At 44.0% G+C, this 13,097-nt stretch overlaps 1 protein-coding gene across 6 annotated transcripts in view; it reads right to left on the reverse strand.

The window, feature by feature from the left end:
• Positions 1 to 1,560: 1,560 nt before the first annotated feature.
• LOC110518233 (butyrophilin subfamily 1 member A1) overlaps positions 1,561 to 13,097 on the reverse strand; it is a 32,712-nt gene continuing 21,175 nt past the window's right edge. For 2 of the 6 annotated variants that reach the window (XM_036987145.1, XM_036987140.1), the window contains exon 6: positions 1,561 to 2,007. In XM_036987145.1, the coding sequence (XP_036843040.1) occupies positions 1,904 to 2,007 (104 nt within the window). In that variant the 3' untranslated portion in view covers positions 1,561 to 1,903. Of the gene's footprint in view, positions 2,008 to 5,402; positions 5,540 to 5,658; positions 5,944 to 6,602; positions 6,987 to 8,772; positions 9,019 to 13,097 lie in introns of those variants that run through there. The other 4 variants (XM_036987144.1, XM_036987141.1, XM_036987146.1 and 1 more) reach the window with 4 other exon arrangements.

Consider the following 13,097-nt stretch of genomic DNA (forward strand, 5'->3'; position numbering starts at 1 on the left):
TTCTGACTTGACCAGCAGCTACACAGCTGTCAGAGTTGAGGCTGCTGTGGTGCGCTGTGTACAGTAGACGATTTAATTGCCTTCTTCTGAACATGATCAACAATCATGCATGTCAGTGCTGTGCATACACCGTTACAGAGAAGATATTTACAACAGACGTGCTTCTGTAATACATGCCTTAACCAGTGTTTATATGCCAGTAATTCATGTATGGGTACTATCCATACTGCTTATCCTGTTTATCTATCCCCTTGGCATAGTTCTGGGTACAGAACAGTATTCAGGCCTTCCATTGGTGGTTGTGTCTAAGATGGCTACCAGGCGATCATTCTTACACAACCAGTATGGCCGATCGGTGAAGTCATCACACCTGGTCAATTCCTCATACGAACCTCTACCAAGATGGCTGTCTGTTTACATATTAGCATTGTTAGCCACACAGCATGCTAACTCACTACCACTAATGGTGCTGGTTTTATTATTGCTATATATATATTCAGCCTGCTAGCGTGCTAAGTTATTACCTTTGCTAGCTGTATATATTGTGTGCTAAGTTTATCATATAAGCCCATTGCGAACACCTTACTACATAAAGCCATGGGGCGGCAGGTCGCCTAGAGAAAAGCGTTGGGCCAGTAAACGAAAGGTTGCTGGATCGAATCCCCCAGCTGCATTCAGAAAATATTTAGACCCCTTGACTTTTCCCACATTTTTTGACATTTACAACCTTATTCTAAAATGGATTAAATCGTTGTTGTTGTTTTTTTCAATCTACACACAATTCCCCATAATGACAAAGGAAAAACAGGTTTTAGACATTTTTGCACAAAAAAAAAGAAATCACATTAACAAAAGTATTCAGACCCTTTACTCAGTACTTCGTTGAAGCACCTTTGGCAGCGTTTACAGACTTGAGTCTTCCTGGGTGTGACGCTACAAGCTTGGCACACCTGTATTCGGGGAGTTTCTCCCATTCTTCTCTAGTCTACGTTTAAGGTAATAGATAAGAGCACCTGGTGATTTTGGCAGTGAAGTTACAATGCCCCTCTTGGGCACAGTTAAAGGTCATTACGACCCCAGAGACAAATCTTAGTACCTGAGAAGAGCCTGATAAGACTGTCCCTTCTGCATCTCCCTACGTGTGACCTCTGTCGTGACCCCGGCATCACAGAAGTCTCTCACCAACTCAGCCAGGCATTGATTGCTTCTGTATGCAATAGCTGGTCCTTTCACTATATGCATTGTCCCTGTCAAATAAATCAGCACCTTTTACAGACTACATAAACTACACCAAAGATGTCTGATATAAAAAACTAATGCTTCTGACATAGTGCCATATATGGAGGGGCAGGTAGACTAGTGCCATATATGGAGGGGCAGGTAGACTAGTGCCATATATGGAGGGGCAGGTAGACTAGTGCTATATATGGAGTGGCAGGTAGACTAGTGCCATATATGGAGTGGCAGGTAGACTAGTGCTATATATGGAGGGGCAGGTAGACTAGTGCTATATATGGAGGGGCAGGTAGACTAGTGCTATATATGGAGGGGCAGGTAGACTAGTGCCATATATGGAGTGGCAGGTAGACTAGTGCCATATATGGAGTGGCAGGTAGACTAGTGGTTAAGAGCGTGGGGCCAGTAACCAATGTCGCTGGTTCAAATCCCTGAGATGACAAGATGAAAAGTCTGCCAATGTACCCTTGAGCAAGGCACTTAACCCTAATTGTTCCTGTAAGTTGCTCTGGATAAGAGCGTCTGCTAAATTACTAAAATGTAAACATAGCCATGCATATTCCTATGTAGTCATAGTTAAGGTCCTTGTAACTCCAGGATAGTGGGTTTGATTCCTGGGACCATCCAAACATTTCTGTTAAATGACACATAATACTATTATTATAGATCATTTCACATCATCTAAACCAATGAAAGACTGGGATTCACTGGTCTCATCTTCCTCATTCTTCATCGTCTCCTTGTTCTTCATTACTGACGTCCACGCTTCCTGTTTAAACGGGATGAGAGACAGGATTAGAACAGAACTGTCTAATAGAACCTCACATGATCAGTCAACTAACAGAACTGTCTAATAGAACCTCACATGATCAGTCAACTAACAGAACTGTCTAATAGAACCTCACATGATCAGTCAACTAACAGTCAACTGTCCTCATTCATTACAGCTACAGTGGTGGTTGTACTCATTCATTACAGCTACAGTGGTGATTGTACTCATTCATTACAGCTACAGGGGTGATTGTACTCATTACAGCTACAGTGGTGGTTGTACTCATTCATTACAGCTACAGTGGTGATTGTACTCATTCATTACAGCTACAGGGGTGGTTGTACTCATTACAGCTACAGTGGTGGTTGTACTCATTACAGCTACAGTGGTGGTTGTACTCATTCATTACAGCTACAGTGGTGGTTGTCCTCATTCATTACAGCTACAGTGGTGGTTGTACTCATTCATTACAGCTACAGGGGTGGTTGTACTCATTCATTACAGCTACAGTGGTGGTTGTACTCATTCATTACAGCTACAGTGGTGGTTGTCCTCATTCATTACAGCTACAGTGGTGGTTGTACTCATTCATTACAGCTACAGGGGTGGTTGTACTCATTCATTACAGCTACAGTGGTGGTTGTACTCATTCATTACAGCTACAGTGGTGGTTGTCCTCATTACAGCTACAGTGGTGGTTGTACTCATTCATTACAGCTACAGTGGTGGTTGTACTCATTCATTACAGCTACAGGGGTGGTTGTACTCATTCATTACAGCTACAGTGGTGGTTGTACTCATTCATTACAGCTACAGTGGTGGTTGTACTCATTCATTACAGCTACAGTGGTGGTTGTACTCATTCATTACAGCTACAGTGGTGGTTGTACTCATTCATTACAGCTACAGTGGTGGTTGTACTCATTCATTACAGCTACAGGGGTGGTTGTACTCATTCATTACAGCTACAGGGGTGGTTGTACTCATTCATTACAGCTACAGTGGTGGTTGTACTCATTCATTACAGCTACAGTGGTGGTTGTACTCATTCATTACAGCTACAGTGGTGGTTGTACTCATTCATTACAGCTACAGTGGTGGTTGTACTCATTCATTACAGCTACAGTGGTGGTTGTCCTCATTACAGCTACAGGGGTGGTTGTACTCATTCATTACAGCTACAGTGGTGGTTGTACTCATTCATTACAGCTACAGGGGTGGTTGTACTCATTACAGCTACAGTGGTGGTTGTACTCATTCATTACAGTGGTTGTACTCATTCATTACAGCTACAGTGGTGGTTGTACTCATTACAGCTACAGGGGTGGTTGTCCTCATTACAGCTACAGTGGTGGTTGTACTCATTCATTACAGTGGTTGTACTCATTACAGCTACAGCTACAGGGGTGGTTGTACTCATTCATTACAGCTACAGGGGTGGTTGTACTCATTACAGCTACAGTGGTGGTTGTACTCATTCATTACAGTGGTTGTACTCATTCATTACAGCTACAGTGGTGGTTGTACTCATTACAGCTACAGTGGTGGTTGTACTCATTCATTACAGCTACAGGGGTGGTTGTACTCATTACAGCTACAGTGGTGGTTGTACTCATTCATTACAGCTACAGTGGTGGTTGTCCTCATTACAGCTACAGTGGTGGTTGTACTCATTCATTACAGCTACAGTGGTGGTTGTACTCATTCATTACAGCTACAGTGGTGGTTGTACTCATTCATTACAGCTACAGGGGTGGTTGTACTCATTCATTACAGCTACAGGGGTGGTTGTACTCATTCATTACAGCTACAGGGGTGGTTGTACTCATTCATTACAGCTACAGGGGTGGTTGTACTCATTCATTACAGCTACAGTGGTGGTTGTACTCATTCATTACAGCTACAGTGGTGGTTGTACTCATTCATTACAGCTACAGTGGTGGTTGTACTCATTCATTACAGCTACAGTGGTGGTTGTACTCATTCATTACAGCTACAGGGGTGGTTGTACTCATTCATTACAGCTACAGTGGTGGTTGTACTCATTCATTACAGCTACAGTGGTGGTTGTACTCATTCATTACAGCTACAGTGGTGGTTGTACTCATTCATTACAGCTACAGTGGTGGTTGTACTCATTCATTACAGCTACAGTGGTGGTTGTACTCATTCATTACAGCTACAGGGGTGGTTGTACTCATTCATTACAGCTACAGGGGTGGTTGTACTCATTCATTACAGCTACAGTGGTGGTTGTACTCATTCATTACAGCTACAGGGGTGGTTGTACTCATTACAGCTACAGTGGTGGTTGTACTCATTCATTACAGCTACAGGGGTGGTTGTACTCATTCATTACAGCTACAGTGGTGGTTGTACTCATTACAGCTACAGTGGTGGTTGTACTCATTCATTACAGTGGTGGTTGTCCTCATTCATTACAGCTACAGTGGTGGTTGTACTCATTCATTACAGCTACAGGGGTGGTTGTACTCATTACAGCTACAGTGGTGGTTGTACTCATTCATTACAGCTACAGTGGTGGTTGTACTCATTCATTACAGCTACAAGGGTGGTTGTATTCATTACAGCTACAGTGGTACACTCAATTAATATTTGGTAGCATTGCCTTTAAATTGTTTGACTTGGGTCAAACGTATCGGGTAGCCTTCCACAAGCTTCCCACAAAAAGTTGGGTGAATTTTGGCCCATTCCTCCTGACAGAGCTGGTGTAACTGAGTCAGGTTTGTAGGCCTCCTTGCTCGCGCACGCTTTTTCAGTTCTGCCCACAAATGTTCTATAGAATTGAGGTCAGGGCTTTGTGATGCCAACTCCAATACCTTGACTTTGTTGTCCTTAAGCCATTTTGCCACAACTTTGGAAGTCTGCTTGGGGTCATTGTCCATTTGGAAGACCCATTTGCAACCAAGCTTTAACTTATGTCTTGTGATGTTGCTTCAGAGGACATTTCTTCTTAAAAGTACGATCCTTGTCCCCATGTGCAGTTGCAAACTGTAGTCTGGCTTTTTTATGCCAGTTCTGGAGCAGTGGCTTCTTCCTTGCTGAGCGGCCTTTCAGGTTGTCGCTATTGGACTCGTTTTTACTGTGGATATAGATACTTTTGTACCTGTTTCCTCCAGCATCTTCCCAAGGTCGTTTGCTGTTGTTCTGAGATTGATTTGCACTTTTCGCACCAAAGTACATTCATCTCTAGGAGACAGAACATGTCTCCTTCCTGAGCGGTATGACGGCTGCGTGGTCCCATGGTGTTTATACTAGTGTACTATTGTTTGTACAGATGAACATGGTACCTTCAGGTGATAAAGTAGTAGATCCACCACATAACACTACCACACCAGGAAGTAACACTACCACACCAGGAAGTGTGACTTACCTTTCTGAAGGTCAATATCCCTTTTTTTATCAACAGGTAGAGGAGACCTCCAGCTACAGCTTCAACAAGAACTGCTCCAAGAACTGCTCCAAGAACTGTCAGCCAGCAGGAATGACAAGTCTTAGGAAACATTTGATCTGAAACACAGGATGTAGAATTATTACAATACCTAATGCTTATTACACATGAAAGGACTTTTAAAACAGGACATTTTTTACAGATAGTGCCTTCATTCAAATATCCAAAACAGACTCACCTGGAACATGAACCTGTCTCTCCTTCATGTGTTTGATCTCCAACTGTTGAACGCGACAGGTGAAGGTGTTGTTGTCAGAGTTCGGGACGATGACATGGCTTGTCACAGTGTAGCAGCCTTTACGGTCTCTGGACGTCTCTGTAGGTCCAGCAGCAGGGAGGACACGTCCCTGAGCGTCACACCACTCCATGACAGGCTCTGGGTAGCAGCCTTCAGCCTCACACCGCAGGACCACCTCATCGCCTTCCATTCTCTCAATGATGATAACTGGTCTGGACACAGCACCTATACAGATATCCCACGGCTTTCAGCCAATCAGCATTCAGGGCTCAAACCACCTAGTTTATAATGTTTGTGATATCAGACCATATACAACAGCTTTCAGCCAGTCAGCATTCAGGGCTCAAACCACCTAGTTTATAATGTTTGTGATATCAGACCGTATACCACAGCTTTCAGCCAATCAGCATTCAGGGCTCAAACCACCTAGTTTATAATGTTTGTGATATCAGACCGTATACCACAGGTATGACAAAACAATACTTTTTAACTGTTCTGTTAGCTTGGTAACCTGTTCTGTTACCTTGGTAACCTGTTCTGTTACCTTGGTAACCTGTTCTGTTACCTTGGTAACCAGTTTACAACAGCAATAAGGCAACACAGGGTTAGTAGTATACGGCCAATATACCACGGCTAATGGCTGTATCGTGCATAAGGACAGGCCATAGCCGTGATATATCGGCCATGTACCACACCCCCTCGGGCCTTATTGCTTAAATATAACACAAGGGTTTGTTGATATTCTTGGACCTTTAAATTAAAAGAGGAACTAACAATAGATCACAGCATTGTACATGGACTTGGGTTAAGGTAAGTATGTAGTCTAACCAATCTACAGTATGTAACTAATACTCATCATGCAATGGACTTGACATTGAACTCACCCTTGATTTCATGAGATCTGTCTCTTAAGGGGGTTTGGGTGGTCAGCAGGTGTGTTGACTCACCAACAAGGAGTTGAATGATGGTTTTCTGGTGGTCCAGCAGTGGAATGTAACAGGTGTAGTTTCCAGCATCAGAGAGTTTCACTCTGGTCAACTTTAAACTAGTGTTGCCGTTCTCTAGTTCCTCTTTGAACAGTGACGTCCTTCCCCTGAAGACTGGATTCTGGAGCACCAGATCGTCCTTCTCATCTCTGTAAAGATGGACCTCTTTTGGTTTTAGGTCCGGTCTCTGCCACTCTACTGACTGATGCACAGCGCTGACGGTGTGTCTCAGGGTGCAGGGCAGGATGACGTCATCACCAACTAAGGCCACAATGGGTTGAACTGTCCGTGAGAAAAACAGATTACAGATTCATATACTTTGAGACAAAGCAAGACATATTCAGCAAAAAAAGAAACGTCCCTTTTTCAGGTCTTTTAAAGATACATTGTAAAAATCCAAATAACATCACAGATCTTCATTGTAAAAGGGTTGTAAACACTGTTTTCCATGCTTGTTCAAAGAACCATGAACAATTAATGAACATGCACGCTGTTCATCTGGGTGAACGTGCATGAGGACTGCTGCAAGGAGGCATGAGGACTGCTGCAAGGAGGCATGAGGACTGCTGCAAGGAGGCATGAGGACTGCTGAAATGTTGTTTTATATTTTTTAGTTTTGTTTTACATTACTCTCATACGGAGAGATGTGTGTAAAACATGGGGGAGGATTCAGTTTGAGGGTTTGAATTGAAGTTATACACCTTAAGTGATATGTGAAGGAGTGTATTGTATTGTTGAGTGTATTGTATTGTTGGGTGTATTGTATTGTTGGGTGTATTGTATTGTTGAGTGTATTGTATTGTTGGGTGTATTGTATTGTTGAGTGTATTGTATTGTTGGGTGTATTGTATTGTTGGGTGTATTGTATTGTTGGGTGTATTGTATTGTTGAGTGTATTGTATTGTTGTGTTTGTTTTGTTCTATTCCCGACGAGTATAGGTCTAATTTCTTGATCCTGGGCTCTACGATGGAGTTGACAGTGAGATGGGGAGTATAAACCAATTTGAAAGAATAGTTTCAATAGAATGTTTTGATATTCTCTGTGAAATATGTTTAGATATGTGTGTTAAGAATAATTGGTAAAAGTAATCATTTATCATGTAGTTAATGAACTGAACTAAACTGTTGTTCTGATCTGTTCTTTCGAGGTGATCATGAAGGGTGACATCAGACGGTATCTTAATGCATGGAAGAGATAATTGGACCGAATAGTGTGTGTACCTCAAAACCCCCTCTAACTGGCTGAAGAAGAGTGACAAAGGCGTTGAAGGAGGCTTTCCAAACCACTTCTACCGAGAGAAAAGAACCAAGCCAGAAATTGGTGTACAGTATCAGATCTAAGCTCTCATACTGTGAGAGTCCACTTGGAGTGATCATGGAGAAAGATCTGTTCTAACATTTTCTTATGATGCTGGTATATTGGTGGACGAACCGACAAGACATGAGTGGTAAAGATGAGACATTGAAATTGGGACATTATCATGGGGCCGTCCACTTAAATAGAGGAAATTTCCACGACAACAGGTACAGGATGGCAACAACAACTGCTCGAGTTACACCAGGAATGCACAATCCCTCCATCAGTGCTCAGACTGTCCGCAATAGGCTGAGAGAGGCTGGAGGCTGAGAGAGGCTGGACTGAGGGCTTGTCGGCCTGTTGTAAGACCGGTCCTCACCAGACATCACCGGCAACAATGTCACCTATGGGCACAAACTCGCTGTCGCTGGACCAGACAGGACTGGCAAATAGTGCTCTTCACTGACGAGTTACTCGCATCAATGCCTCTGTCTCGTCATTTAACATTCAAACAAGTATCACGATCAATTCAACTAGTTGACGAATAGGCATCAACTCACCACGTAGTTTATTCATGTTTGTCCATAACTACCAGAGTGAGGACAGACATTTCCCGGAATAAACGTGGTGAGAGAAAAACGTAACTAAATGTCTCACTCTCTACCAGATATCTTACTCTGCCGCTATACGACTTGGTATTCGTTGTTTGACCTAGAAAGTAACGTTACAACTGCAAAACCCACATTATCACTAGCTAGAAAACGTACTTACCGCCTGTGTCACTTGCTGTTGATGATATAATAATTAGTGAACACAACATGCAGACCGAATAAATCCTCATATTGTCCGGTTAAAGACAGGATGCATTGACGTGAAACCGCTGAGCAGCAGTCTGTCTGCAGCAAACGCTTGTAGTACTCTCCCTGTACCCTTGTTAATGCAGTCTGCCCCTCCTCCCTCTCTGCTGAAGAATGTTGCACGGCGTCAAATTCGTCATGGGAACCAATCGATATCAACACCCAGTACTGCATTAGGGAGTGGTGTTTACCCACGTGCTATTGTACAGGCCGGGAGCCTGGATATAATGTAAAAGACAGAATCCCACAAGATAGACATGTCTAAGTTACGGTTTTTATTTATTTAGAAACATGCGTTTAAGGGAATATTTAAGATCCCCAAATCATGATATTTCAGCTGAACATGTTGGTTTCTCACTTGTGTAACAGGGTTGGTTATGTTTCCACTTGCCTCTAAAGAAATGTGTATTTAATGTTCAAACATTCTTATTGGTTAGTTCAACTCTGATGACAATAAGGTGTGTTGTGATTGGCCCCGCTTGCAGATAGGGGCAGATCGCGAACATGAAAATGTGATGCAATGGGTAGGTCACGCTCTGAATACTGTTTTCTATTTTACAATGTGTACAAGTTTGCTGTACATTACTGATTTATACATGTGTGGGTATATGGTACCTGTTAGGGATTGAGGGGCTTTCTGGGATGTGCTTTGGCATATGATTACTGTAAATAAGTGTGTTAGCTAGCATACACCGATGTAATGGTCACATAATCCACTGCTAACACAGTTGTCTTCATGCTACATATTAATGCCATCGACTGTTTGAATGTTAAATGACGAGACAGAGGCATTGATGCGAGTAACCAGTCTTGTTCGGTACATGACAACACATCCGGGTATCTCAAGCACCCCGGTAAAACACAAGAGTTGCAGTAATGAACATTTACCAACAGATGGCATCACTGTGCCATCTTACACCGATAACATCGACAGCCATCAATACCGTTCAGCCCTGCACAACTAACGTGCTGTTTCCCATTTAACAACAGCAGAAATAAATGCTCAACTGGGACCACTGGCCGAAGTGATTTATTTTGAGAAAACACAACGCATGGAGAGTACATATACATCTGTTACACCTGCACATACTCAGACTGCTTTCAGAAGTAAGAGGTATTTTGTACCGCCAGCCAATCACAATCTCTTTGGTGTTAATCTACAGGAGAACATCTCTTACCATCATTCACCTCAGGATGATAAACAAGCTTTGCTTGATTTACAATCCGATAGTTGGTCCTTACCCTCCCTGCTGATAAGGGTGGGTCGGTTGTACTCATGGATAGGACCGTTTATGTAAATGAGGGTCATAGACAGCTGCTTGACAACACCTTTTACAAGAAACTCAGAAGTGACCCCACTTCCCAATTTCAGAATACTATCTTTACTGTCCTAGATGGGTATTTCAGTTCTGGTCAGATAACTAAAACATAACACCACTTTTGGGCTGTTCAACACCCTGGAATTGCCACTTTCTATACTTTGCCGAAATTACACAAGAATGTTACAAAATCTCCAGGGCGTCCTATTGTAGGGGGTGTTGATGCAGTAACAGCCCCTATTGTAGGGGGCATTGATGCAGTAACAGCCCCTATTGATGCAGTAACAGTCCCTATTGTAGAGGGCATTGATGCAGTAACAGCCCCTATTGTAGGGGGCATTGATGCAGTAACAGCCCCTATTGTAGGGGGCATTGATGCAGTAACAGCCCCTATTGTAGGGGGCATTGATGCAGTAACAGTCCCTATTGTAGGGGGCATTGATGCAGTAACAGCCCCTATTGTAGGGGGTATTGATGCAGTAACAGTCCCTATTGTAGAGGGCATTGATGCAGTAACAGCCCCTATTGTAGGGGGCATTGATGCAGTAACAGCCCCTATTGTAGGGGGTATTGATGCAGTAACAGTCCCTATTGTAGGGGGTATTGATGCAGTAACAGTCCCTATTGTAGAGGGCATTGATGCAGTAACAGCCCCTATTGTAGGGGGCATTGATGCAGTAACAGTCCCTATTGTAGGGGGTGTTGATGCAGTAACAGTCCCTATTGATGCAGTAACAGTCCCTATTGTAGGGGGCATTGATGCAGTAACAGTCCCTATTGTAGGGGGCATTGATGCAGTAACAGCCCCTATTGTAGGGGGCATTGATGCAGTAACAGCCCCTATTGATGCAGTAACAGTCCCTATTGTAGGGGGCATTGATGCAGTAACAGTCCCTATTGTAGGGGGCATTGATGCAGTAACAGCCCCTATTGATGCAGTAACAGTCCCTATTGTAGGGGGTGTTGATGCAGTAACAGCCCCTATTGTAGGGGGTATTGATGCAGTAACAGTCCCTATTGTAGGGGGCATTGATGCAGTAACAGCCCCTATTGTAGGGGGCATTGATGCAGTAACAGTCCCTATTGTAGGGGGCATTGATGCAGTAACAGTCCCTATTGTAGAGGGCATTGATGCAGTAACAGTCCCTATTGTAGGGGGCATTGATGCAGTAACAGCCCCTATTGATGCAGTAACAGCCCCTATTGTAGGGGGCATTGATGCAGTAACAGCCCCTATTGTAGGGGGTATTGATGCAGTAACAGTCCCTATTGTAGGGGGTGTTGATGCAGTAACAGCCCCTATTGTAGGGGGTATTGATGCAGTAACAGTCCCTATTGTAGAGGGCATTGATGCAGTAACAGCCCCTATTGATGCAGTAACAGCCCCTATTGTAGGGGGCATTGGTGCAGTAACAGTCCCTATTGTAGGGGGCATTGATGCAGTAACAGCCCCTATTGATGCAGTAACAGCCCCTATTGTAGGGGGCATTGATACAGTAACAGCCCCTATTGTAGGGGGCATTGATGCAGTAACAGTCCCTATTGTAGGGGGTGTTGATGCAGTAACAGTCCCTATTGATGCAGTAACAGTCCCTATTGTAGGGGGCATTGATGCAGTAACAGCCCCTATTGTAGGGGGCATTGATGCAGTAACAGTCCCTATTGTAGGGGGCATTGATGCAGTAACAGTCCCTATTGTAGGGGGTGTTGATGCAGTAACAGTCCCTATTGTAGGGGGTGTTGATGCAGTAACAGTCCCTATTGTAGGGGGTGTTGATGCAGTAACAGTCCCTATTGTAGGGGGCATTGATGCAGTAACAGCCCCTATTGTAGGGGGCATTGATGCAGTAACAGTCCCTATTGTAGGGGGCATTGATGCAGTAACAGTCCCTATTGATGCAGTAACAGCCCCTATTGTAGGGGGCATTGATGCAGTAACAGCCCCTATTGATGCAGTAACAGCCCCTATTGTAGGGGGCATTGATGCAGTAACAGCCCCTATTGTAGGGGGCATTGATGCAGTAACAGTCCCTATAGTAGGGGGTGTTGATGCAGTAACAGTCCCTATTGTAGGGGGCATTGATGCAGTAACAGTCCCTATTGATGCAGTAACAGCCCCTATTGTAGGGGGCATTGATGCAGGAACAGCCCCTATTGTAGGGGGCATTGATGCAGTAACAGCCCCTATTGTAGGGGGCATTGATGCAGTAACAGCCCCTATTGTAGGGGGCATTGATGCAGTAACAGTCCCTATTGATGCAGTAACAGTCCCTATTGATGCAGTAACAGCCCCTATTGTAGGGGGTGTTGATGCAGTAACAGTCCCTATTGATGCAGTAACAGCCCCTATTGTAGAGGGCATTGATGCAGTAACAGTCCCTATTGTAGGGGGCATTGATGCAGTAACAGCCCCTATTGATGCAGTAACAGCCCCTATTGTAGGGGGCATTGATGCAGTAACAGTCCCTATTGTAGAGGGCATTGATGCAGTAACAGTCCCTATTGTAGGGGGCATTGATACAGTAACAGTCCCTATTGATGCAGTAACAGTCCCTATTGTAGAGGGCATTGATGCAGTAACAGTCCCTATAGTAGGGGGTGTTGATGCAGTAACAGCCCCTATTGATGCAGTAACAGCCCCTATTGTAGGGGGCATTGATGCAGTAACAGTCCCTATTGTAGGGGGCATTGATGCAGTAACAGTCCCTATTGTAGGGGGCATTGATGCAGTAACAGCCCCTATTGTAGGGGGCATTGATGCAGTAACAGTCCCTATTGTAGGGGGCATTGATGCAGTAACAGTCCCTATTGATGCAGTAACAGCCCCTATTGTAGGGGGCATTGATGCAGTAACAGCCCCTATTGTAGGGGGCATTGATGCAGTAACAGTCCCTATTGTAGGGGGCATTGATGCAGTAAC

This window comes from Oncorhynchus mykiss, chromosome 9, assembly GCF_013265735.2.
Source record: "Oncorhynchus mykiss isolate Arlee chromosome 9, USDA_OmykA_1.1, whole genome shotgun sequence".
NCBI classification, from domain to species: Eukaryota; Metazoa; Chordata; class Actinopteri; order Salmoniformes; family Salmonidae; genus Oncorhynchus; species Oncorhynchus mykiss.